At 46.8% G+C, this 26,813-nt stretch overlaps 1 protein-coding gene across 1 annotated transcript in view; it reads left to right on the top strand.

The window, feature by feature from the left end:
• Positions 1-26,813, top strand: part of LOC144828452 (ranBP-type and C3HC4-type zinc finger-containing protein 1-like) — a 540,072-nt gene that overhangs the window by 74,708 nt on the left and 438,551 nt on the right. Inside the window, exons 2-3 of the mRNA XM_078686629.1 lie at positions 17,364-17,538; positions 21,285-21,476. Coding sequence (XP_078542755.1) covers positions 17,364-17,538; positions 21,285-21,476 — 367 coding nt within the window. The remainder of the gene's footprint in view (positions 1-17,363; positions 17,539-21,284; positions 21,477-26,813) is intronic.

Raw genomic sequence — 26,813 nt, 5'->3', positions numbered from 1 at the left:
GCATGAGACCATTTCTCCCGGGCTTGTAGCAGTAGGTTGTTACTGGGCAGTGTTCCTGGTGGACACTGTTATTCTTCTAAGGTACATTTGCACTCCAGTTGGATAACCAAGTTACCTCCTTTGTAATCTTGAATGTTAAAGGGTAGAGCAGTTTCTCTCAGGGCTTACTTGAAGAGGTAGCTGTAGGTGTGGATTGTAGATATATCATGAGACTGGCATTGTGTACAGTAAAGCCAGTGTCCATTCAGATATACAACTGCGAAATGAATGTGGAGCCCATATATAGGTAAGTAAAGTTGAGCGTAGGAATGTTTGTCAACAAGAAGAGGATGGTTCTAGCACATTCGGAGTCATGTAGTTTGCTAGTGCTTATGCGTATCTGCGCTCTGCAGCAAAAAATATTGAAGTCTCAGGGCAGTGTTATTCTGTATGCTCTTGTGGCGAATGTAACGTCTGCAGTCTCATTAGAAAGGTTACATAGATTGATCTTGGTTTACCAACATATCAATTTGTAATCATAATAATGCAGGGGTGTGGAATTTAATAAAATATCTACTTGTCCATGGGGCATTTTGCTTCATAAATCTACTTGTCCTGTAACAAAATCCACTTGTCGTTTTGGTGTCCTGTATTGTGGCGACAAATTAGGGCAGCAATCCCATTATACAAGAGCTCTTATATAGCCTCTCTGATTATGCCAAGTCTCCTACCATAGTAGTTTTTTAATACATGCAATCCCCTTATGTTGCCACGTTTCCGCAGATCTGCATACTGGGGCTGAAGGTAATGGTAAGCAATTTTTCCAGGGTTAGAATGCCTTTTTGAGTCTGGGCAAACCTACTAACTTGCATATTTTAAGGGTTTTCAACAACTCTTCTCTAATCTTTTCCCATACTGAGAAATGTTGGAAATTTACTCCTGACAATGGCAGACATAAACCTTTTTCCAGAGTTAGGAAAAACGTGGTTTGAGGGAAAGCGAACTTGCAAACACTGAGATTTCACATGAGCAACTCTAGACATGCATATTTGCTCATGCTAAAATTAACCCTGCACGTATAACTATGCTACGCTTGTGTAGTTTGCGCATTTACGCGCTACACAAATGGCATGTAGCACAGTGCAAAAATGAGTAGCGGGCATTTTTTGCATGCTCGCGGTCCTCAACGGCAAGTTGGCGACCGCGAGGGAGCAAAAAAACATTCCGGCGAGATTTTTTCCTCATTCGCGATCAGCAACATCAAGTTGCCGATCGCGAGCATGGAAAAAAAAACTTCCGGCGAGATTCTCAATGCGGGGAGGTCAGGTTTCTCATTGCGAGTGGTCGCATATGCTCGCGACCGCTCGCGACGAGATACTACCAGTCCCTGTTGAAAAAGCTGCCGCTCAAGTACAAATCTACTCGAGCGGCAGAAAACGACCGCTTGCACTGTGCAAGATGCGGTTTGCAATGATTGCACAGTGCGGACAAGCATCCATCACTGTGCAATCAGTGCGAACAGCATTTTGCACAGTGCACTAAGGAGTTTGCGTAGCTAGCGTAGTACCAAGTGCACTTCGCGTTGCTACGCACAGGGTTAGCTAAAATGCAGTTCCCATATACTTTCTAGGAGAACTATTTCTTGTCCTACTACTGTAAATTCTTTGGAATTCACGAAAGCCGGATAGCTGCACTTAATGCAAGGATATATACCATGGGTGCACTTTTGGGACTTTCTTTAATAATTGGGCCCCTAATTTGGTCTGGCTTTGACAGAGACCTTTTGTGTTTAATAAAATTCTGTCTCTCTCTCTGTATCGGCTGGCTTCACTGTGAGTGACCGCATTCTGCTCTTTCACAAGGAGCATATTGGCACACAAAGTAGTTTTGTTCAGTGCCAGTAACAACTGTGTCAGTGTGTGCTTTTGAGACCAAAAACAATTTTTGCTTTTACCAATGTTTGTTATAATGGTGAGGGCCCAGCAGCTCCCACACCAATACTGTTTTACAAAAACCATGCCAACACAATTCACAAATTGACAAAACTAAAAAGCTGATCACCAATTTCAGACCTACTGGCTTTGCCAATGCTGTTTATTTGTGTTCCCCATACGCTTATTGAAACTAGTTACATTGATTTTCCATTAGGAATATTTTTGGTAAATACTAGCATGAATCAACACATGTTTCTAAATGATGCTTTAAAGAAATGGTACCTGTAATTTTACAGTAGTTAAGCAAAATGGTTTTTTTCCTGCTTTCATTTTTTTATGAACATTTTATTTTTAAAGCAAAGAATCATTAATCTTGCTTTCAAGCGTCTGCAAATATTTGCATCAAATCAGAGAGCATTCTGGGACCATTATACATAGTCTCATATTGCTAAACTTTGAGAACGTGTTACACATTTTTATACTGGAACCACTGTCAGTAGTGCATTCAGAGCTTACAACATTTACTTAGAGCCCTCACCCTAATCATAAAGGCTTTCAATTAATGAACCATAAATATAAGTTTGAACAGCATTAACATATGGCCAAAATATTACCTAAACTGCAGCGAGTGCTCTTCCTGATCCATAATGTTGTACTGCAAGCTGGCAGCCAAAGGGTTGCAGGAGGTTCAGCCTACTTGTCCCAATGACAAAATACACATGAAAACCTGTTGCCTTTGCCCCCAAACAATATGTCCTGGGCGTCGAGCTATAGGAATTCCACATCCCTGATAATGTAATATATGTCATCATGTGGCCTCAAGTATGTAGATATGACATTCAGGAAATTGTGTATAAGCTTTAACGTTCACTTAAGTACAATTAGGTGTCAGAAGACAATGGCAAGCTTTTAGGACAAGAGAGACAAAGAAAATGGTCCAGAATCGCACGCCATTCAGTGACTCACAAACTTTAGCAATAACACCATGGCATCCCTACTATTGTTTGAACATTGCTGGATCTATTGTGTAAGAACCAACATTAGGGGCCTAACTGATACTCCTTGGTCACAAATAAGATGATCAATATTTCATGATGGTCTGCCCTTACTTTTCCCTGCAGGATAGAGAATGACACTAATAATCAAATATACATACTTTCTATTACCCCAAATTCATTTTGGTAGTCTATTATCATGATATGCCTACCTTATTTGTTAATATTCCATACATATGTACCAGTTCTATCTGCAAGAAACACGTAGTGATAATTCCTTACCTTAGAATTCCCCCCAGGCGTCAGACTGGATCCAGAAGGTTTTCGTCAGCAGTACCACTGCGCTTCGGAAGGTGGCGTTGTGCGGCTCCGCGTCTGTCGTTGGTGTCGTGGTCGCCGAGATGACATTGCGGCAGCTACTTAGACGCCACCCTCCCGCACTATAGTCAGTTCTTTCTTTTTCCGCGCCTTCAAGCGCAGATCCGGAGAGAGCGTACCCCGAGTCACTGTTTGACTGAGTTTTTCAAGGCCTTTTTGTCTCTGTCGAGTCGACCAACTCCTGGTGCCATAGGGATGCCCCGCTTCAAGTCCTGCAGGGACTATCATCGCATGATGTTGGTGACAGCCCTGCACGGCGTGTGTCTCTACTGCCTGGGGCCCGACCACGACCCAAAGTCGTGCCTCGACTGCCGTGCCATGGCGCCGAAGAGTTTGCGTGAGCGGTCCCAAAAGTTGCTTGAAGTCCGGCAGTCGGCTCTGCACCGGTCAAGGTCCCGGTCCCGTGGGAGGTCGAGGGACTGGTCGCGGAGCCACCATCATCGTTCATCGGGATCGAGGTCTTCGCACTCGGGGTCAGGTAAGACGAAGCATCACAAGAAGTTGAAGATTCCTACGCCGATGGGACCTTTTTATCCCTATGTCCAGCCTCCTTATTTCCGGCCTGTACATCAGTCTTCGGAGGAAGGGGAGGACTGGGAGGGGTCGGAGTACCCTCTCACAGCTCAATGTGAGTTTGACCCGGACTGGGCAGAGGAGTTGGGGGATGCCGGTGTTCTTGATACTTCTCCTGACCTTGGCATGCTAACTCCTCCTACCGTGGCTACGGAGGAGGGTGCAAGTTACGCAGTGTGTAGGGTGGCCGAGGCCCTCTACCTCGAGCTCCCTACAGTGGCCATCAGGACTAACCTCCTGACAGAAGTGCTTCAGCCGGCGGCTACCTCTGCGGAGCCACTGCTGCCCTTTAATGATGCACTTTCCAACGTTCTTTTGAGGACCTGGTCCAGGCCCAACACAGGGGCACCTGTGGTTAGCAACGTGGCCCGACGCCATCATACTGCCCCGGTGACCCCCTTTTCCTTTCCCAACACCCCACCCCCTGAGATCCTGGTTGTCCAAGCCTCTATGTCCCAGAGCGCATTCCCTACCGCACCCCCGGAAAGGGAATCCAAGAAACTGGAACAGTTCAGTAAGAAGATTTTTTTTTTCCGCCAGTTCAGGGCTGCGGGCTATGAACACCGCATGCCTCTTGGGCCGTTATTCCCCCTTTGTGTGGGATATGGTGGCGCAATTGCTGCCTCAGTGTCCGGAGGAGGCCTGGACAGTGCTCTCTCAAGCTATTGCTGAACGGAGAGATGCAGCCATGTTCACAATCTGTTGTAGCCTTGACACCGCCGACTTGCTGGGCAGGGTGATTGTGCGAGTGCAGGGCGGATATATAGACGTGGAGGCTGAATGAATTGTCTAACAGATGTGGTTTCATTATCAGTAGTCACAGTTTTCTGCTTAATAGGGTTATCACCAGTCTCTTTATCAGGATTGATGTTCCCGCTCTCAAGGTGGTTAGTTGCGGTGGCCCCGGCCGTTCCTCCCTCTTCAAGTTGGAGATGGATGGGTTGGGCTTCGTATTCGTCCGTGGTGCCACTTCCCCGGAGGCTCGCCCAAGAGAAAAGAAAAAGGAGCCTGTCAAGTCACTGTGTTATAGGTTTATGCCCGTTACCTACACCCAGTAGTGCTCAAGGACTATGGACTGTGAGGGAAGGAAGGGGTTAAGTACGGTGGGTAAATACGGTGGGTATTTAATGAGAGACCTTAATAGGGTTGTCAGGGATTCAAATACTGATGGTCACAGGGGTTGAGGATATACTCGGGGATTCATTTAGCACAACATCAACAGCCCGCGTTCCTCCTGTTTCATGCACACGTGTCCTCCTCTCCTCCCACCTCCCGCTTCCCTTAGCAATACCGTCTCCCTATTCCCAAGTATGAATCACTTACATGGCTCCGCTGTAACTCTCCTGAGTTACGGCCGATCTCCAGCGTCCTCCGGTGGACACCACCACTCTTCCGTCCAGTGGTCGTCAGGTTCCTCCGTCTCCTGGTCGCGCTGGTTGGTTTCTCTTCTCTCCTCACTCGGCTCCGCGTCCTGCTCTTCTTTCTCGGCGTCCAGCTCCCCGCTTCGTGTCTTCAGCCCCTCCTTCCAGCCATAGGTCAAAGACGCCTCTTCCTGCCCTGGCCTCCATTTCATTGGTCCATCTCGAGCGTTTCTGGGGTCAGCTCCACCTCCTTGCTCTTCGGAGCCGCTCTGCAAGGAGAGAGGAAAGGTACGTGTTTTCTGCCTAACTCGCGTCTCGCCCGCTTTCAACTGTGTCTGTCCCCTCTGTGCGAAGGATCCTGGTTGCAGAAGTCCCATGCTTTGTGGTCTCCCGAGGTTCCCCGTCTCACAGTGATTTCCGCGACTGTGGTGCTCCGCCGCCACGCCTGGCTGAGGACAACTGGTTTCTCTGGGGATGTCCAGAACACTCTGATGGACCTGCCCTTTTTGGCAACAACAGATAGTTCATTGGAGTGTTTTAAGGACTAGTGGGCTACGGCCAAGTCCTCCTTCTTTTCACGCCCGACACGTTGGCTTTAGAACCACGGGCCTGCGCAGCAACAGTCGCAGCTCGTCCGCGGGACCTGCCGAGGTGGGTCAGGGGGCCAGCGGGCGGGTCAGTCCACCTCCACCCTGGCCACCACTGCCTCCAAACATTCCTAGTCCGGTCTTTCAGCCCCATCAAACGCCAGTGGGTGGCAGGATTCGCCATCACCTTCCCCACTGGTGCACAATCAATACGGACAGGTGAGTTTTACAAATAGTCCAAAGGGGCTACTCCCTCCCCTTCGAGACTACCCCTCCAGCTATGCCACCCCAGTACCACCCCATGTCGGCGGATCACTTGGCACTTCTTCAACAGGAGGTTGTGGCCCTCTTGGCCAACGGGGCCATCGAGCGCGTTCCTGCGCCAGAAGTAGGACATGGCTGCTACTCCCATTACTTTCTAGTGCCCAAGAAGGACAAAGGCCTGCGTCCTATCTTGGACCTCCGGAATGTCAATCGCTTCCCCCTGAAGGAGAAGTTCAAGATGTTAACTCTGGCTCAGGTCTTTTCTGCCCTTGACCCTGGCGACCAGATGGTAGCGTTGGATCTGCAGGACGCATATTTCCATATTCCAGTCCAGCCGGCCCACCGGCTTTACCTACGGTTTACGGTAGGCCACGAGCACTTTCAGTTTACTGTGCTCCCCTTTGGCCTTACCAGTGCCCCTCTGGTGTTCACGAAAGTGATGGCGGTGGTCGCAGCTCATCTGCACAGATCAGGGGTTCCATTCTTCCCCCTATCTAGACGACTGGCTGTTGAAGGCGGGCTCCCCCCAGGGAGTTGTCTCCCACCTCCAGACTACGGCCGACCTCCTGCATTTGCTGGGGTTCTCCATCAATGTGCCGAAGTCGCACCTGATCCTCTCTCAGAAGCTCCTCTTCATCGGAGCAGTTCTGGGCACGGCGCAGTTTCGAGTCTATCTTCCCGAAAAGCGAGTCTGGGATATTCCGGCTATGATTCCGATCTTTCGGCCCCTATCCTGGGTTTCGGTTAGGATGACCCCGAGGCTGCTGGGCCTCATGGCCTCCTTCATCCTGCTGGTCGATCATGCCATATGGAATATGCAGGCTCTGCAGTGGGACCTGAAGTTCCAGTAGTGCAGCATCAGGGGAACCTGTCCGAGAACGTCCAGATCTCGGAGGGCACTGCACAACAATTGCAGTGGTGGCTCAAATAACTAGCATTGGGTCAATGGCAGATCTCTCTCCCTTCCCCAACCGGAGCTCACAGTGATGACCGTGGTGCCACTTCCCCGGAGGCTCGCCCAAGAGAAAAGAAAAAGGAGCCTGTCAAGTCACTGTGTTATAGGTTTATGCCCGTTACCTACACCCAGTAGTGCTCAAGGACTATGGACTGTGAGGGAAGGAAGGGGTTAAGTACGGTGGGTAAATACGGTGGGTATTTAATGAGAGACCTTAATAGGGTTGTCAGGGATTCAAATACTGATGGTCACAGGGGTTGAGGATATACTCGGGGATTCATTTAGCACAACATCAACAGCCCGCGTTCCTCCTGTTTCATGCACACGTGTCCTCCTCTCCTCCCACCTCCCGCTTCCCTTAGCAATACCGTCTCCCTATTCCCAAGTATGAATCACTTACATGGCTCCGCTGTAACTCTCCTGAGTTACGGCCGATCTCATGCGTCCTCCGGTGGACACCACCACTCTTCCGTCCAGTGGTCGTCAGGTTCCTCCGTCTCCTGGTCGCGCTGGTTGGTTTCTCTTCACTCCTCACTCGGCTCCGCGTCCTGCTCTTCTTTCTCGGCGTCCAGCTCCCCGCATCGCGTCTTCAGCCCCTCCTTCCAGCCATAGGTCAAAGACGCCTCTTCCTGCCCTGGCCTTCATTTCATTGGTCCATCTCGAGCGTTTCCGGGGTCAGCTCCACCTCCTTGCTCTTCGGAGCCGCTCTGCAAGGAGAGCGGAAAGGTACGTGTTTTCTGCCTAACTCGCGTCTCGCCCGCTTTCACCTGTGTCCGTCCCCTCCGTGCGAAGGATCCTGGTTGCCGAAGTCCCATGCTTTGTGGTCTCCCGAGGTTCCCCGTCTCACATCCCCTTTCCCTTGCTGTCTTACTACTAGTGTTGTTCCCTTGTGGATATCTTGATAGAAAGTCCATGTTCCCTTGGTCTGCTCCCTTTCGATGTTGTGTTCGGAATCTGTAAGGTTGTAGAGCCAGAAACCATCTTAACGCTCTGTCATTGTTTCCTTTTTTTTGGGCTAACCATTCTAGAGGAACGTGATCGGTGTACAGGGTAAATTCCCTTCCTTCTAGGTAGTACCTGAGGGTTTCTATCGCCCATTTAATTGCCAAAGCTTCTTTCTCTATCACAGCGTAATTTTGTTCTCTCGGGAATAGCTTTCGGCTAATGTACAAGATGCGTCTTTCCTCTCCCTGTCTTGTTACTTGGGACAATAGTGCTCCTATTCCTTGGTCGGATGCGTCTGTTTGTAGGACAAAGGGAAGGGAGTAATCAGGACTGGCTAATACTGTGTCTGATGTAAGGGATCTTTTAAGGGATTCAAAGGCCTGTGTGATTTCTGAGGTGGGATGTTTTAATAGAGCCTCGGTATTCGTTGCTTTCTGCAACAAGTTAGTGAGGGGGGCTGCTGTTTGAGAAAAGTTAGGAATTAATCTACGGTAGTAACCGAGTAACCCTAAGAATGCTCCGAGGCCTTTCTTTGTCTTTGGTAAGGGGATTTGAGAGATGGCTGTAAGCTTGGAGTCCTGTGGTCTTATTACGCCCTCTCCTAACAAATATCCCAAATACTTGACAGTTTGGGCTGCTAAATGGCTTTTGGCCGGGTTGATTTTCAGTCCGTACTGCCCTAGGGTCTGGACTACTTGTGATAAATGGGCCATGTGTTGATCCCAGTTGTCGCTATAGATGACTATGTCATCTATATACGCGCCAGCATATTGCTCGTGTGGGCGTAGAATACAATTCATGGCCCTCTGGAAAGTAGCCGGAGCTCCATGTAATCCAAAGGGTAGCACTTTGAATTGGTACAACACGTCTTGGGTGGAGAATGCAGTTTTCTCTTTATCTTGGGAACGCAGAGGGATTTGCCAATAGCCTTTGCACAGATCCAGGGTGCTGATATATTTGGCTCTCCCAATTTTCTCTACCTTTTCGTCCACCCTGGGTAAAGGATAGGTGTCAAACTCTGAAATTTTGTTTACTTCCCTGAAGTCAATGCAAAACCTCACCGAGCCATCCGGCTTCGGTACAAGGACTATCGGTGAATTCCACTCACTGATGGATGGTTCTATTATATCCATCTGTAACATTTTTTTTACCTCCTCACGTATAGTCATGCGGCGGTCTTCTGGTATTCGGTAAGGCCTTAGACGCACTCTTTTCCCTACAGGGGTTTTTATGGCATGTTCCACCAAGGTGGTTCTCCCTGGGGTCAGGGAAAATACCTTACTATGAGGTAGTAGGACAACCCTTAGTATGTTTCTAAGAGGGTTTGACAGAGCAGGGTCTAAGCATTGTTCAAACAAAAGGTCTTCTGTTTCTATCTTTGCTACAATGGTTGGAAGAGGTCCTTCCCATTTTTTCAACACATTGATATGATAGATCTGTGTGGTACCTCGATTGGGATCCAATTCAATACGATAAGTAACCGGGGTTACTTTCTCTGTAACTATGTAGGGTCCCTGCCACTGTCCCAGAAGTTTGTGATCTGCTGAGGCCATGAGGAGTAACACTGCATCACCTACATCAAAGGACCTCTCTTTAGTTTTTTTGATCATATTGGGCTTTTTGGGCAGATTGGGCTTCCTCTAAGTTGGTGCGGACAATTGACCTAATTTGACTTAAATGGGTCTTGAGGTTAGAGACATGATCCACCAAGGGTTTAGCGTTATCTGGTTCGGTTTTCCATTTCTCTTGAGCCATGTCTAACAATGTTCTAGGCTGGTGGCCATACAACAACTCAAAGGGTGAATATCCCGTGCTTTTTTGTACCTTGCATCGTATTGCGAACAGGGCCAGGGGTAACATATCCTCCCACTTTCTGGTTTCTAGATTTAGGAGTTTTTTTAAAGTTGTCTTAAGGGTGGCATTATATCTTTCCACTAACCCATCGGTTTGTGGGTGATATGCTGCTGTCCTAATCTGTCGAATCCCCAACTGTGTGCATATCTGTTTCATGACTTTTGATATGAATGGGGTTCCTTGATCAGTTAGAATTTCTTTTGGGAGTCCTACTCTAGAGAATACGGTTACCATGGCCTTAGTAATATTGGTGGTATCGGGTCTGCGCAGTGCTATCTCTTCCAGGAACCTGGTGGCGTAGTCAACAATTACCAAAACATACCTACATCCACTCCAGGAGGGCAATAAAGGACCAATAATGTCCATGCCAACCCTAGAAAAAGGTTCTTCTATGATTGGTAATGGGTATAAAGGGGCCCGGGGTGGTTTATACCGGCTATGTCGTTGACATATGGGGCATTCTCTACAATATTTTTTTACTTGTCGGAAAATACCTGGCCAATAGAAATTCTCTGTAATCTGTTTCTCAGTCTTATCTACACCAAAGTGTCCCCTTAACAGATGGCTATGGGCCAGGAACAACACCTTTTCTCTAAAGGGTACAGGAATCAACAGTTGGGATTTCAGGGTGGGCCCTCCTTTCCTGTCTAACAAACCATTCTTCTTAACAAAAATAAGGACCTACGTGAAGCGGGTCTTCTTGTTCTAGTGCGTTTTTCCATGCTTCCTGTAAGACTGGATCTTCTCTTTGCGAAGCCCGAAAATTCCGGTCAGTTTCCCATGGGTTATCTTCTGTTACAACGGGTAACACAGTAGGAGTTTACCCTTTCTCTGCTCTTCTCTGTTTTCTGCTTTTCCGTATTTTGTAGTCCGGCCAGTCTGGTTTTTCATCTCCGGAAAAGGGGGCTTCGGCCCACCAGTCCTCTTCCTGGTTCGGGTCTTTTTTTAACATTTGAGGAAGGTGTGGATAATCATTCCCGAGAAAAACTCGTTCAGGTATGTTGGGAATAAGCCCCACTTTCAGGGATGTACCTGAATCACTTTCGTGTTGGATGTGGACTTGGGTAGTCGGATATTGCTTAACATCACCATGTACGCACCGTATGGCAACTGTTCCATCTATGGGCCCAATCTAGGGTTCCAGATCTTGAGGGCGTACCACACTTTGACGACACCCCGTATCTGAGTGAGCCATGGTTTGCTGTCCATTCACCCTTACCGAGCAAGGATAAGATGGAAGGAGCTTTCCAGAAGAAGAACAGTACTAATTGCGGGCCACTCGGATTTCCATCGGTTCCTCTTTTTGTGGGCAAAACCAAGCAATATGTCCCATTCCGCCACAATGGAAGCCCTGGGGACCTGGATTCGGAGGTCGAGGTATTGGGGTTGGGGGTAACCATTCCAGGGATAAACGTCACGGGATCAGGCTTCTTGGGAAGTGTGGGACGGGGTGGTCGGTGTGTTCCTTGAGTACCGGTCTTCCATGAAGGTTCTTCTTTTCCTTTTTGTATTTCCTGGGCACGGTTATAAGCGCTGGCGATTTCCACTGCAGTTTCAAGAGTAAGATGGGCCTGTTGTCGGACCCATTTTTGGATGGGTGGATGAAGGGAAGCCAAATACTGTTCCAAATAAATTTTGGCCATTATACCATCTTTATCCGTGGTGGCTGGTTTCAACCACCGGTCCGTCATGTCCTTTACCCTAAAATACTTTCTTGGGGCCCTTTCTTTATCTGTTGTAGTTTGATCCGGTAAGATTCGTCATCTACTCCTAGTCCCTCCATGATACACCGTTTAATGTCAGCATAGGGAACAGTTCCTTGTACTGTTGCTGCTTGATAGGCCGCTTGTAGGTCGCTGGAAAGTAAGGGTCCCAGATATTGTCAGATATTGTCCCCATTTGTCTGCAGGCCAGGCAGCGGCTGTGGCTATTCGCTCGAAGTTGGTAAAAAAAGAAATCCGGATCCTCCCCGCTAACCTATTTCTGAAGGACCATGGAAGGTAGGGAGGTGGGTCCTCTCTGTTGTCCCAAGACCTCAGCAATCTTGTCCATGGCCGCTCCGTGGGTTTGGCTTTGTCCCGTTTTCGCCTTTTGTACCTTGTCTCTATCTTCTTCTACCACATGTAGGAACCTCTCCATCACCTTGCTTAAGTGTTCCTGATTCTCCGCCATCTTTGCAATAGCAGCCTCCATTTCTCCGCTGTTTCCCACTTCTGACACCACATGTGGGAGTGCAGGGCGGATATATAGACGCGGAGGCTGAATGTATCGTCTAACAGATGTGGTTTTATTATCAGTAGTCACAGTTTTCTGCTTAACAGGGTTATCACCAGTCTCTTTCTCAGGATTGAGGTTCCAGCTCTCAAGGTGGTTAGTCGCGGTGGCCCCGGCCGTTCCTCCCTCTTCAATTTGAAGATGGATGGGTTGGGCTTCGTATTCGTCCGTGGTGCCACTTCCCCGGAGGCTCGCCCAAGAGAAAAGAAAAAAGAGCCTGTCAAGTCACTGTGTTATAGGTTTATGCCAGTTACCTACACCCAGTAGTGCTCAAGGACGATGGACTGTGAGGGAAGGAAGGGGTTAAGTACGGTGGGTGAATACGGTGGGTATTTAATGAGAGACCTTAGTAGGGTTGTCAGGGATTCAAATACCGATGGTCACAGGGGTTGAGGATACACTCGGGGATTCATTTAGCACAACATCAACAGCCCGCGTTCCTCCTGTTTCATGCACACGTGTCCTCCTCTCCTCCCGCTTCCCTTAGCAATACCGTCTCCCTCTTCCCAAGTATGAATCACTTACATGGCTCAGCCTCTCCTGAGTTACGGCCGCTCTCCAGCGTCCACCGGTGGACACCACCACTCTTCCGTCCAGTGGTCATCAGGTTCCTCCGTCTCCTGGTCGCGCTGGTTGGTTTCTCTTCTCTCCTTACTCGGCTCCGCATCCTGCTCTTCTTTCTCGGCGTCCAGCTCCCCGCTTTGTGTTTCCAGCCCCTCCTTCCAGCCATAGGTCAAAGACGCCTCTTCCTGCCCTGGCCTCCATTTCATTGGTCCATCTCGAGCGTTTCTGGGGTCAGCTCCACCTCCTTGCTCTTCGGAGCCGCTCTGCAAGGAGAGAGGAAAGGTACGTGTTTTCTGCCTAACTCGCGTTCCGCCCGCTTTCACCTGTGTCTGTCCCCTCTGTGCGAAGGATCCTGGTTGCAGAAGTCCCATGCTTTGTGGTCTCCCGAGGTTCCCCGTCTCACAGTGATTTCCGCGACTGTGGTGCTCCGCCGCCATGCCTGGCTGAGGACAACTGGTTTCTCTGGGGATGTCCAGAACACTCTGATGGACCTGCCCTTTTTGGCAACAACAGATAGTTCATTGGAGTGTTTTAAGGACTAGTGGGCTACGGCCAAGTCCTCCTTCTTTTCACGCCCGACACGTTGGCTTTAGAACCACGGGCCTGCGCAGCAACAGTCGCAGCTCGTCCGCGGGACCTGCCGAGGTGGGTCAGGGGGCCAGCGGGCGGGTCAGTCCACCTCCACCCCGGCCACCACTGCCTCCAAACATTCCTAGTCCGGTCTTTCAGCCCCATCAAACGCCAGTGGGTGGCAGGATTCGCCATCACCTTCCCCACTGGTGCACAATCAATACGGACAGGTGAGTTTTACAAATAGTCCAAAGGGGCTACTCCCTCCCCTTCGAGACTACCCCTCCAGCTATGCCACCCCAGTACCACCCCATGTCGGCGGATCACTTGGCACTTCTTCAACAGGAGGTTGTGGCCCTCTTGGCCAACGGGGCCATCGAGCGCGTTCCTGCGCCAGAAGTAGGACATGGCTGCTACTCCCATTACTTTCTAGTGCCCAAGAAGGACAAAGGCCTGCGTCCTATCTTGGACCTCCGGAATGTCAATCGCTTCCCCCTGAAGGAGAAGTTCAAGATGTTAACTCTGGCTCAGGTCTTTTCTGCCCTTGACCCTGGCGACCAGATGGTAGCGTTGGATCTGCAGGACGCATATTTCCATATTCCAGTCCAGCCGGCCCACCGGCTTTACCTACGGTTTACGGTAGGCCACGAGCACTTTCAGTTTACTGTGCTCCCCTTTGGCCTTACCAGTGCCCCTCTGGTGTTCACGAAAGTGATGGCGGTGGTCGCAGCTCATCTGCACAGATCAGGGGTTCCAGTCTTCCCCCTATCTAGACGACTGGCTGTTGAAGGCGGGCTCCCCCCAGGGAGTTGTCTCCCACCTCCAGACTACGGCCGACCTCCTGCATTTGCTGGGGTTCTCCATCAATGTGCCGAAGTCGCACCTGATCCTCTCTCAGAAGCTCCTCTTCATCGGAGCAGTTCTGGGCACGGCGCAGTTTCGAGTCTATCTTCCCGAAAAGCGAGTCTGGGATATTCCGGCTATGATTCCGATCTTTCGGCCCCTATCCTGGGTTTCGGTTAGGATGACCCCGAGGCTGCTGGGCCTCAAAGCCTCCTTCATCCTGCTGGTCGATCATGCCATATGGAATATGCAGGCTCTGCAGTGGGACCTGAAGTTCCAGTAGTGCAGCATCAGGGGAACCTGTCCGAGAACGTCCAGATCTCGGAGGGCACTGCACAACAATTGCAGTGGTGGCTCAAATAACTGGCATTGGGTCAATGGCAGATCTCTCTCCCTTCCCCAACCGGAGCTCACAGTGATGACGGATGTATCCCTGCTTGGATGGGGTGGCCACATGGGAGAGGCGGAGATCAGAGACCTTTGGTCTCCGGCGGAGTTCCGGCTCCCTATCAACCTTCTGGAGCTCCAGGCGATCCGACTTGCACTGAAGGCGTTCCTTTCCTCTGTCAAGGGGATAGTAGTGCAGGTGTTTACAGACAGCACCACTGCCATGTGGTACTGCAACAAACAGGGTTGGGTGGGGTCGTCGACCCTTTCTCAGGAGGCTCTGCGCCTCTGGACATGGCTGGAACATCAGGGCATTTCCCTGGTGGTTCAACACCTGGCAGGTTTGCTGAACGCCAGAGCGGACGAACTCAGCCGCAAGTGCATGATGGATCACGAATGGGGTCTTCACTCTGACGTGGCGCAAGGTCTCTTTCAGCAGTGGGGAAAGCCTTGGTTAGATCTATACGCCACCGAAGAGAATAAGCAATGCCAGTAGTTCCACGCGTTGGAATTTCCAAAGCAGCACTCGCTAGGCGACGCTTTTCGTTGTGAGTGGAGTTGCGGTCTGTTGTATGCCTTTCCGCCTGTATCACTTCTGCCCAGAGTGCTGAAGATGATCAGGCGCGACAGGGCCCAAGTCATTCTTGTGGCCCCGGACTGGGCTCGAAGAGTTTGGTATCCGAGCTACTCAGTATGACCATCGATCCCCCAATCTGACTGCCTCTTCAGGAGGATCTTCTGGATCACTGAGACCTTGATCCATGTGGAGCCTTGAGATGAGATATGTCGTGGGTGAGTCCAGGACTAACCTGAAGCTCTTCACAGAAAGTGTTGTAATAAAAAAAAGAAACTATGATTTAGAAAGTCGGGCGTATTTCAAGATATCAAAGCGAATGTAAATGTAGAACTAAATGGTTGGTGCAGTAATGCAGGGGACAATGAATAGGGGAGAGCCAGTGCCCCTTGTGAGTCCTTCTCTGCTCATATTAGCTTTATTTGTCTGTGGTCTATTCACCTGTTTCTAATATATTGTTCTCTCTTTTCTGGCTATTAGCACTCCTTTGTCAAACTTTACACCTGAGTTACTGCAGAGGTGTGCTTTTTTGAGAGTATTACCCAGACCAAAGACACGTAAGATTTGTACCTGATTGGCAGACCTGAATTTAGTGTTAGCCAGAAGATGGAAAGCGATGAGAAGAAACTGTCACATTGTGGCTCCAAAGTTCTGGCCTAAAAAACAGCATTCAAAGGTGAACAAGGATTCCCAACCCACCAAAAGTATCTGTTTCACTGGCAAAGGAAAACGTATCCACATTCAGTGTTCATAGTATCCAGTTAACAGAACCACAGGGGAAGGGGACCGGACATAGAATTACAGTTTTCTGATGTCTACACTTCAGCAGATTTCTTATCTTTTGAATGTCCATCAGGCAGTAGTTTGGATCCTGAAAGATTTTCCCCGCAGCAGCTCTTCATTGTTGCTGTCGCAACATGTGGATGCGGCTGTGCCTGCCCCAATGTAGTCAAATTGGAGTACAAAAGGTGCCAACTGGCGCCCGTTTTGTTTTCCACAGTATTCCAGGGCTCTTCTTGTTGCTTCATTGACATAATTCCTCCGTTTGTTTGACAGTGGCAAGGTAGACAATCTGGCTAGGGCAGAGGAACGGGCACTGCTAAGGGAGGATACTCGAGGGATATGGAGATGCCCATTGCCGGGCCGTCTGGGTGGGATTGCTTGAGGCGTGGTTCCACAGAAAAGATCAGAGGGAGGGAGATGGAGGTGCCTCTATGACATATAAATAACAAAGCATCTTTCTGCGTTAGCTTGGGAGAACAATAGTTGGGGTTCCCTGAGAGGAGTTGTTACTGAGTTGCTGGGAGACTGTGTGTTGACCCGTCCCTTCCAAATGAGAGGAGTAGAAACCAAGGTTGGACAGGGACACTGGTCATCCCTGACCCCTAATCGGAGTGAGTGTGTCCCGTGGTACTCTCTACACAGTGGTTGGGCTGGTCCTGGAAGATGGCCTCTACCATAGCTCCCTCTTTGACATGCTTGATTACAAACTTGCCGATCCGCCAGGGCAAACAAGCCACAATGGATCTTCTTCCATTTACTAGGAATCCAGACCCTCAGGATGATTTTAATTATTTTTATTTTTTTAACTATTATTTAAACTATTTTTTTCTTGTTACTTCACTTGAGCCATATCACTAATTCTTATGCACACTTTGGTGGTGACTAGATTTAACCCTACAACTCTCTTTAGGAAGCACACGTCTGAACAGGTCCTGTTAACAGATAGTTTATTAACTTCGAATTTCAGCAGGTTACCGCTGCTTTTTCAACATAATGTGATGAATAAGGTCAATCAATTCACAACAGAGTGATGGTGAACCATTAGATCCTATTTGATGCCTGCGTTACAATGGGAGTATAACTACAGGGCTCGAAAAATCTGAAAAAATGTACTAGTCCTTCAGGTCCAGTACCTAGAAAAATGTCCTCGACCTAACAGCAACCTACTTGACCCCCGTCTCAGAAAGCAATAAAAATGCCTTGAAATCTTGTTATTTTGTCACATTTGCTCCGTTTTCCTACTCACCTGAAAGGGCGAGTAGGACCTAAAAATAGCTCGACCTCATTAAATTTACCTCGCAAATGCGAGCGGTCGAATGGATTTGTCGAGCCCTGAACTACATTTCAATATTGCAATGTATCCACATGCAATGCACATTACTAAATGAAAAGCCAAACCCGTTGAATGTAAGACCGATCTATACTTATGTCTTACCTTGTGCAATGTTCTGCTCTTGTGTGTATTAATATGATGACAACCTAAAAAGCCAATGAAATATATTTTTAAAAAACTTTAAAACTCTGTTTTGTGTTTTTCATGCAGGCTGTTGCAGAGTTTAATCTCAAGGATGTGTCCTACCAAGTGATGAATCCCAAGTGTCATAGATTGACCGTTGTTGGTCAACCAGATGAACTCATGATTTTTAACTTTGAAGAAGCACGAGAGGCACAGAAATGGTGGACTGTTGTCAGTAGTTCTATACGAGAGGTACAGAAAGGTGAGACTTCAATCCACAACACCCATTGACACCCTTGTTTTATGCTTCCTACCCATTAGAAGTTATTGTACTTGAGCAAGTGTCTCTTGATTTTCCCACTTAAGACTTTTTTGTCATTCTTGTTTCCAATCTTTTAAATTTTAAATTGGTCTAAAATATCCTGCCTTTTTATAGATGTGGGCCTTATTATAGTGTTGCAATACTATACTATAGCATGTCTTATCCTCTGTTTTGAAAATGTCTTTCCGCTCCTCTTTAGGTCTCGCCTAGCAAATGCAGCGCATGCGATGCTTCGCCTTGGCGAGACTCTATTGTTGTAGCTTTGGTGCGGAAGGGAGACAAAACATGTGCGCGCCTGGACAGCCCTCTCACAGCATGTGCATCAGCTTTGGCCCGGACAGCACAAGGGCACGCGCACAGGTTGTCTTTCAGCTTGTTTACTTTTATGTTTGTTGCCGCATTAAATCATATTGAAATGGAAGAAGGCGTCGAGGTACCCGGTTTGCGGTATTTGCAACTTGGATTTTAATCTTGATTTTAGCCCTTGACTGAAACTCCGGAATTCTGAATACTTCACTGCTCTCTACCAAGTGCATTGCGTTGTGAATCTATGTAATGTAAAACAAAATCTGAATATTGGTACATTTAAGTAGCATTCTCCTATTATGAATGTGAAAGGGTGGGGATTACAATATTTGTTTATCTCTCACTCGCATTTTCACACCATTTCCTAAGGTTGTCTCTGCAGTACATAACTATAGATATGTCACTGCGTCAGTAAGGGACAGTCCAGGCCTGGAGACTGTGAGATAGGAAAATATAGGATAACCGGGGAAACTATGTTGACGTTAATCTTTTCCTTCCTGGTGTGGTTATCTTGCTGCCCAGTGATTGTATTTCGGTGACCTGTTATGTGTCAGTCAATGTGAATTTTGTTGCAAAATGTACCTAATATGGCCTCTGGACTCTACGCACTAATTCCACACTGAAACGGTGTGGCCCTGGCCTAATCACTATCACGGATGTCGTTATGTCCCAACACAGGGGCTTCTTCTTTCTGGCGCTGTTCTCGTATGCCCTTAGTTTCTGCTTCTACACTTAAACTGTGTGACCCTGGAAAAATCACCATTCCATGTCCTTTATATTCAAAAGAGGGACTGCCTAGACCCTTACTTATAGTCACTTTGTTCAGTGGTAAGGACTTAAATAACTGGCCGTTTCGATTTTTTGAAATAATTGGCAGGCAAGTATTACTTTCTGTATATGGTGATAGAGTGACTCTTGTCCGATTTCTTATGCAGAAAGCAGCTTCGGAACCATCTTATAGCCTGTGACGCTCCTTAATTGAATTTACATTAAATTTAGTTATAAGGTTCCCTGTTTTCCGTTTTGACTGTTTTTACAGATAAATACAGACCGAAAACAGTTTTGTTTTCGGTCTGTGTTCACTCTTAAATGTGAAATAAAAACGGAAATTGTGTTATTTTTGGGTAATTGTAAATGCTATCATTCATGACTGCTATGTCAAAAGGTATGTAGACTGACCGGTAAGAAGGTTAAACAAGTAACATGCATTTGCAATGCAATAGGTCTCGCATTTGTGAGAGAGTAAGCTATTGGCATTGTCAATGACAATGCCTTTTATTTAGATTTTAAAAACCAACACGTAAATAAAAGGCATTGACATTTACCATGCAATTAGCTCAAACTCTCACAACTGCGAGACCTATTACGTTGCAAATACTTTTTTCATTTGCTGAGCACTTCACTAACTCGTCACCTTGATGGATATTTGCAATTAGTTGGACTTTTACACTATTGTTTTTGTTTTTTTGCATTCCATTCATGTAAAACACTCTCTGCTTCTTCCGGTAGATATTTCAAATCCTTCCACTCGTTTTTCACTAAGACAGAACCTTATCCTAGGCACCAGAAAAAAACAAATATTTCTGTAAATTCGACTTGTGACCAGTCAATATGTTGATTCCTTTAAGTAATGCCTATTTTACTTTTTTTCCGCAGAACTCTAAATGACATAGAGTGCTTATATTTATGAAGTAAATGTAGGTCACAACAGAAACCCTAAACCCTAAAATGTGGTCCGTAAAACAAGGTTATTTTCGACCAGTGTGTGCTACCCTATGATTTTGTTCTAAATATATTCACCTTTTCAGTGGTACACAAACTGTTTCGTAAAGTGCCTGGAAGGATGCGTTCAGACTGCAGTGCTAGCCAACTTATGTTCTTGGTATTTTTTGTACCTGTACCTATCCATGGCGCTCAAAACATCTTGCTGAGTGCAGGGAGGGTGGCTGGCTGCAGACTGGTAGCCTTTTCCTTGTAACAGTTGTCATATGGGCCCCACCATAGTCTAATTGAAATACTTTTGGTAATGTGGGTTTTCTTATAAACATTGGTGTCAGAAATAACACCCCAGTCTTCCACCTGAAAATAACTTGTTGGCTAGGACCAGGAACCTTCAATGAGCGTGCCAAACGACAGTAGTGACTGCAATTTCACTGTCCCAAGAGCCAGGCGTTGTATTTCGAATTGGCCCCTAAATATACTTTTCTCAATCTCCAGTAACATTTCGGCTACAGTTATGGAAGTTTATTCAAGGTCAGACTGGAATGAGACAGCCCTTCTGGACTACCATGAAATCTTCAGCAGGTTTCCATCAATTTGCAGGGATACAGGGAATCCTATAGCATGTCTCGAGTCTCAACACTGCCTGCTGTTTCCCACCATCTGAGAGTTTTATAAAAATGTAGGCCCATTCAGTGTGTGACTTTACGGACTGGTGGGTGGTATTCTTTTTAGATGTATTGCAATGTCCCAGAAAATAACGGAAAGATGGCAGTGATCATTATGATTTAGAAGCTACAAAGATCTGTTGCAGTCTGTTTATTCCATAGTGAGATGAGCACATTTAATTGTCTTTATTATCAGTGGCATTTTCAATTTCCTGTTAATAATGAGGAGAACAGTCCGCTTGCAGCTATACATTAGTGACCCTTTATAAAGCAATGAGACCGAAAATGAATTTTAGCAGTGAGCTGTGTATTTGGGGCCAATGTTTGTAAAAGCACGTCGATGCTATCTGTCGAAATTTTACAAATGATGCAGTGGCAAACGTTATAAGTTCGTTTTTCGTCTGATCTTGATGAGCTGGGGAAAGATGGACCCCACACTGTGTAGAATCTTGATTTTGCGCCCATATATAAGATATAATAGGAAGAGGGTGTCTGGACTATATATTAATGATGGAAATGGGCAGGATTTAATGGTTAAAACATGGCCAGACCCTGTTCAGATAGTCAAGCTAGCTTGCAGTCTGATAAAAAAAACAAAAGCGTCGCAGAGTCACTGAATGTCTACTGATGGTTACAAATTAGTTTATTGAAGCCAGTGTTTGGTATCCTATTTCCGTTATGCCATATATATTTTTTTTAACTCTTTTTATTAACAAGTTGTAGTGCACCAATTTACATTGTTCTAGACACATGATCAAACCGGAAAGGTACAAATACATTGTAGTCTCATTTCCACTTCTGCATGTTCGCCATCATTCACATGAGCTTTCTCGCTAGCATCAGCTTCCTCTTGCGTATCACCCTGTTTTGGCCCTGTATGCCTCCCACGGGTTATGCCATATTTTAATCTGCATTTGTATTTCTTTTGCCATGTCATCCAATGGACAATATAGACCTAATTAACCCCCCCCCCCATTGATCTTCTTTTTCCAGCTGCTGCTTGTAATAATTTAAATTTGCACAATCATGCCTTGCCTCAACCTCTACTTCCAGTCGATGGAAACCCTTTCAGGATCGCACCTGCTGAACTGAATGCATCAATAACTGCCAGCACCGGGAACCCATTCAGAACAGATCACTTCAATGAAGACACTTCCACAACCTTATTGAGCAATTCAAAGAAAGGTAACCATCTTTTTTTGTATAAATATTCAAATATTAGTGGTAGTATTGCTGTGATAGTTTTTAAGTTCACTAGTATTCTGTCGTCTACAGATTAGCTTGGTTGTTTGAATATTGCCTCCAAATATTTATCACACAAATAAATAATTGACATTTCATTTTCCAATACTTGTTCTGTGTTCTTGATCTGAGTTTATTTTTATAAGTACACCTTTGTGCTACAGGCGCTGAAGCCACATCCTCCTTTTAATTTGAGTCTTTAACAAAGAACTGCCCGAGAGCATCTTTTCAAGTTTGCGGTGTTCTTGACATTGTAAATGCTTTTTGCAACAATTAGCTGTAAATCATAGATACTTCATTGGAGGATACTGATTTGTCTCTTTCTTCAGCCAAGTTAACTTGCAGGGTTGGGGAATGGAAAAATGCTTTTCAAGAAGCGTGCTCTGGGTGGACATTAGAGTATGGTGGAAGAAGACTTTAACCAGTACTGGGTTTCCTAACTTTTTGTCATCATTCTGTGAAGGCATCTGAAATTAACAGAGGATTCTTTTTCTAGAACACGGAGGCAGATGTTCCATATTGACCAGGAACAATGTTTTCTGACAGTCTCTAGAAAGGGATCACAACCGCCCATGATAACGGAGTTGCACCCTAGGCTTACTCAGCAGTCTTAAATGCCCTCCTTCCCAATGAGATGTTTCCATTCCATAGTGACATACATTTTACAGAACATTAAATGCATTGTTGTTTCAGTCTATAAATAATCCAGTTAACATGGATTTCTATAATTACATTTAGCCCATCCAGTGGTGAATAGGTAATTCTAAATATACCCCAAACGAAATTTAGACCGCATCCAACAGCTGTAAGTGCTTAATATAAAAGTTAAATATAGCTCCATGTGGCACTTAGTTATTCGTAAGTGAGATCTTACAGAAGATGTAATTACTTGCGGTTGTCCTCTACCCATACTGCAAAAATAAAAAAAAGGTTTATTAGCCCAAGTGGTGTTCCTACTGACCATGGTTGGATAAAAACCTCTGGTTACCGAGGGCATTAGTGAGCTTTTAAATATATTGAAACCTGGGTCATTTCAAAATGCCATCTAACCTCATACAGTCAAAGATGACCTATGATTTAACTGTGAGGCGGGATTTGTCCGGCTTGATATTCATAATACTAATCGAGCGATTTAAATCCGTTTCAGAGTTACTGAAGGCCTCTACATAAAACACATCTTCCCATGGGGAAAGACAGCCCTCATGCTCCTGAACATATACAAACAATGTGCAAGGCTCGTACCTGCACGGGCTACTGACCCCAGCTCTCGTCTGCTGCTGGGCTTATTATGGTAGGGTGAGTGTGGACCAACTTAGCCTGGGATCCCAAATACAACAGATAATCCAATGCTTATCAAGGCAACAAAGCGATATCATTGCTCCTCAAGAAAGATCACAGAGCTGGGACTGGATACCTGGCGCCACCTACACTCGGAAGAGAAGGACTACTTCCTTTCTCACTTTCACCCCACGTATTCACAACTAGACTATGTCCTGGTTATACAGTGAATGCTCTATGCCCTTGGCACCAAATTTATGTCCGACATCTTCATATCGGACCACACACATATTTTACTCACATGCTGGGACAGCTTAACCCTCAGGAATGGTCCACCAAGATCGAGCCTCAACCCCAAAATCCTGAGGGATCCAGTCAATAGACACTCCATTGACACTCCATACGCACCGCAATCACAGATTACTTCAGGAATACCACTAGCCAGGATGGCTCCCTACACGTAATATGGGATGACTTCAAAGCCACAATTAGGGGAGCCCTGATCTCTTTGGGGATTGAGAAACCCAGAGATGCGCACCTTGTAGAAAATACCCTCACGTCTGAGATTAAAGAGCTAGAGAGAGCAGACAAAGCTCACTCTAGAACCTCCAAATGCAAACTCGGTATGCTCAGGACCCAATTAAAATCACATAGGACCAACCCAGAGCATCTATGGTAGGGGTGAGAAGGCGGGCTTTCTTCTCGCCCATAATATCAGACTACACAGGAATAAGACACTCATCACACAGATTTGATGACCAGATGGCACCGACACGAAGAGGGAAGTGGGGTTTGGGAACTTTTCACGCCTTTTCACCAACAGTATACGAATGTGGCCCCAGACACTAGGGAGACACCCAGGCTTATCAGGAAACCTGTGACAAGGTCCACAATTAATCACCACCACTGAGAGAGCCTGGAAGTCCCTATCACAGGACTGAAATCCGGCAGCCACTCTGACTCCTTCCAAATGAAAAATCCCCACGCCCCATTGGACTACCACTAGCCTTCTAGAAGACATTCCTTTCTGATCTACTGCCCCACACTTGAATGTCTTATTTTTCTCTTTTGCTCAAGACACCAGCCTCTCACCTTCAATGCGTGAGGCGCAGATAACTCTTATACCCACATCCGGGAAAGACCTGGCATTATGCATGTTCTATCGCCCTATTGCTCTTTTAAACACAGACACTCTACACCAAAATCTTGGCTATGCACCTCCACCACCTGCTCCTTGAGCTGATTGGCCCTAATCAAGTGGGCTTCATCCATTACAGACAGGGGGTGAACAGTGTTGGAAGCCTCGCTCAAATTATAGAAAAACTACACAAAACGAAACTAACATCCTAACAGCTTACCGTGTCAGTTGGGCCTTTTTGGAAGTAGTCCTTACAAAAATACAGATGGGACCCCAGGTGAAACATAAAATAATTGTCTAATGAAGGGGTTCCCCAGAAAAAATGATAATGGAGCGGGACACGGAACATAAACCAAAACAATTAGCAATATATACGATCCACAAAACACCTTTCAAAGCATTGGAAACATTCTCCAGTAGGTTTTATTTATATTTTAAATTTCTTTTCCCCCCCTTTTTAGGTCTTGCACTGGCTATGCAGCGCGAAAGCGCTGTCTCGCCGCAAGACCTATAGTTACCGGCTATGCTTTCAAGGAGACAGGAGATGGGCACGCGCAGCCTCAGGAATGGGATCAGGTCGCGCCTGTAAACATGCGCTGTGAACATCGTGCCTGAATCCGATCAGCACTCATGCGGTTAGTTTCACTTTCGCTCCCCTCCGTTGGCTCAATGCTCACCACACAAGCTCCAAGCGCGCCATGCTTTCCATGTACAGCATGCTTCACCCCACGCACAGCATGCTTCACCCCACTTACCGGCACTTTGCGCTGCTCCTCGGCTGGTGTCCATCATCAGCCGGTCACTGGAGCAACAAGCGGGGCTCCGTCTTGCTCACAGGAGCAACGCCTGAAATATTGCTTTGGCCGCACTATGTGGCTGCGGCATTCATCACCTAACTGTCCCCACTAACTCCGCGAGACCCCAATCCCATTGCCCATCCTCTCCCCCGGCTCGTGCAAACACCGATCACCCTATCGCCCGGCTCGCGCGCAGCCCTTCTCCGGCTGCTGCTGTCTTCCCCCGCGGACGCGCCCCCAAGTCATGTGATGGTCGCTTGCAGCCCCGCTTCCTTCTGTGAATGGGAACCAGTAGTTACCGTTAGTGGAGGCAGGATAGAGGCTGTGCCGGGGTGCGTCGCAGGAGAAGAGGCTCTTCTTCTATCATGGGCAGCCACGGACAAACCCACTCTGCCCCCGAGGCTGCCATGCACATCCTCCTTTTCAGGTAAGACTGAGTTTACTGCGGCATGTTTGCTCCCAGCCCAAGGTCTGTACATTGTTTAGAAGAAGCCATGTACGACTGAGAGGGTCCACATACCACAAAGAGATATATAAGCATGGTCCGTGTTTTTGCAAGCACTGCTCTCTGCTAGAATATATAAAATGACACTTTTCACCCCTGCAAAAAAGAAATTCCACTGTCTTATGTTCCCGTCAAATGGACACTGTGCTAACAAGCATTGCTCGATCGTTTACAATGTATGCACGTATTGATTTTCCTTACAGCATTTTCTGTGACACGCTTCCAACACCACGCGCCCCAGGACCCCTTAAAGCGGAAAAAATACTTTAAAGGGAAGACAAAGCCCAAAAGACACAGAGAAACAAACACACAACACAGTTATTGCATGTAATATTGCTGTGACTGTGGAACGCCGGTTATAGGCAGTTGACTACAGCCTCATGACGACCACAAGTTCGACGGGGTCGAATCACATTTTCATCCTTCCTAGGTCGGCACAATGAGCATCATTCATGTGGATAATAAGTGCTGCTTTTATTTTAAGCATCAACTGACTAGTTCGCCTTTGATAATGAATGATACACTCAAGGTATCTCAGGAGACAGGATGTGGCCTAAAGGCCAGAGCTGCCGATGGTGGAGCACAGGATGAAGTCTCGGCGTCGGCTCATCATCCTGTGATTCTGGCCAAATCACTTAATCTTGCGTCCTTGTGCAATGTAGCTGGTGCTGACGTAAAGTGCTCCAATACCTTCAAGTCGAGTTTGCGCTATATAAAAACGGCTACAAAAAAAGGTAGAAGTAAGGTAGTCATTTCAAAGAAAACTAACGACCCAAATTAGTTCAAGGCAGGAGATGTGTGTGGCCGAGGGGCTGGAACTGCTAACTTTGGAACTTGAACCAGGTTCGAGTCCCGGCATCTGCTCAACGTGCTGTGATTCTCGGCAAATCACGGCATCTGCCAGTGCCTTTAAAAACAACACACATCTGACCTTGTGTAATGTAACCTGTTGGTCATAGAAAGCACTCGTAATGCATTTGGGCTATGTCTCTTTGATAGCCCCACTTCATCAATGGGATGGAAATGCTGACATTGTAAAGGGGGGTGGGAAAACTGGGCGATAGCTGCAGGATACGGGAACTAGAAACACCCCTCAATTAAAGGAAATACAACTCTAGCACCCCACCTCGCAACGCAAAAAGCAAGGTAAGTTTCAGGCAAGGTTACCTAATAAGCCAAGGTCTGAAAAATATTTAGTTTTACAGGGAATAGGACTTTGATGCGCAGGGTGTGTGTGTGGGGGGGGGGTTGGTAAGTTATGAAGACCTAGGCGAAATATCAACAATGCCAAACAGTAGCTTCCACATAAAAGATGAACACCCCCGTAATTCTGGCAAAATTAGTTAACCACGTGCCTACAAAAATATGATTATATCCCTATGTAATGTAATTGGTGCTCCAATGCCTTCAGGTCCAGTTTGCCCTTTATAAAAGCGCAAACAAGAAAAACAAGCATTTGCAATGCAATAGGTCTCGCGGTGGAGAGATTGAGCTATTGGCATTATAAATGACGATGCCTTTTATTTATGTGCTGGTTTTTAAAACATAAATAAAAGGCATTG

Source organism: Lissotriton helveticus, chromosome 4_1 (assembly GCF_964261635.1).
Source record: "Lissotriton helveticus chromosome 4_1, aLisHel1.1, whole genome shotgun sequence".
In the NCBI taxonomy this organism is placed as follows: Eukaryota; Metazoa; Chordata; class Amphibia; order Caudata; family Salamandridae; genus Lissotriton; species Lissotriton helveticus.
The sequence above is the reverse complement of the archived record's forward strand: the minus strand, read 5'-3'. Positions and strand labels throughout refer to the sequence as shown.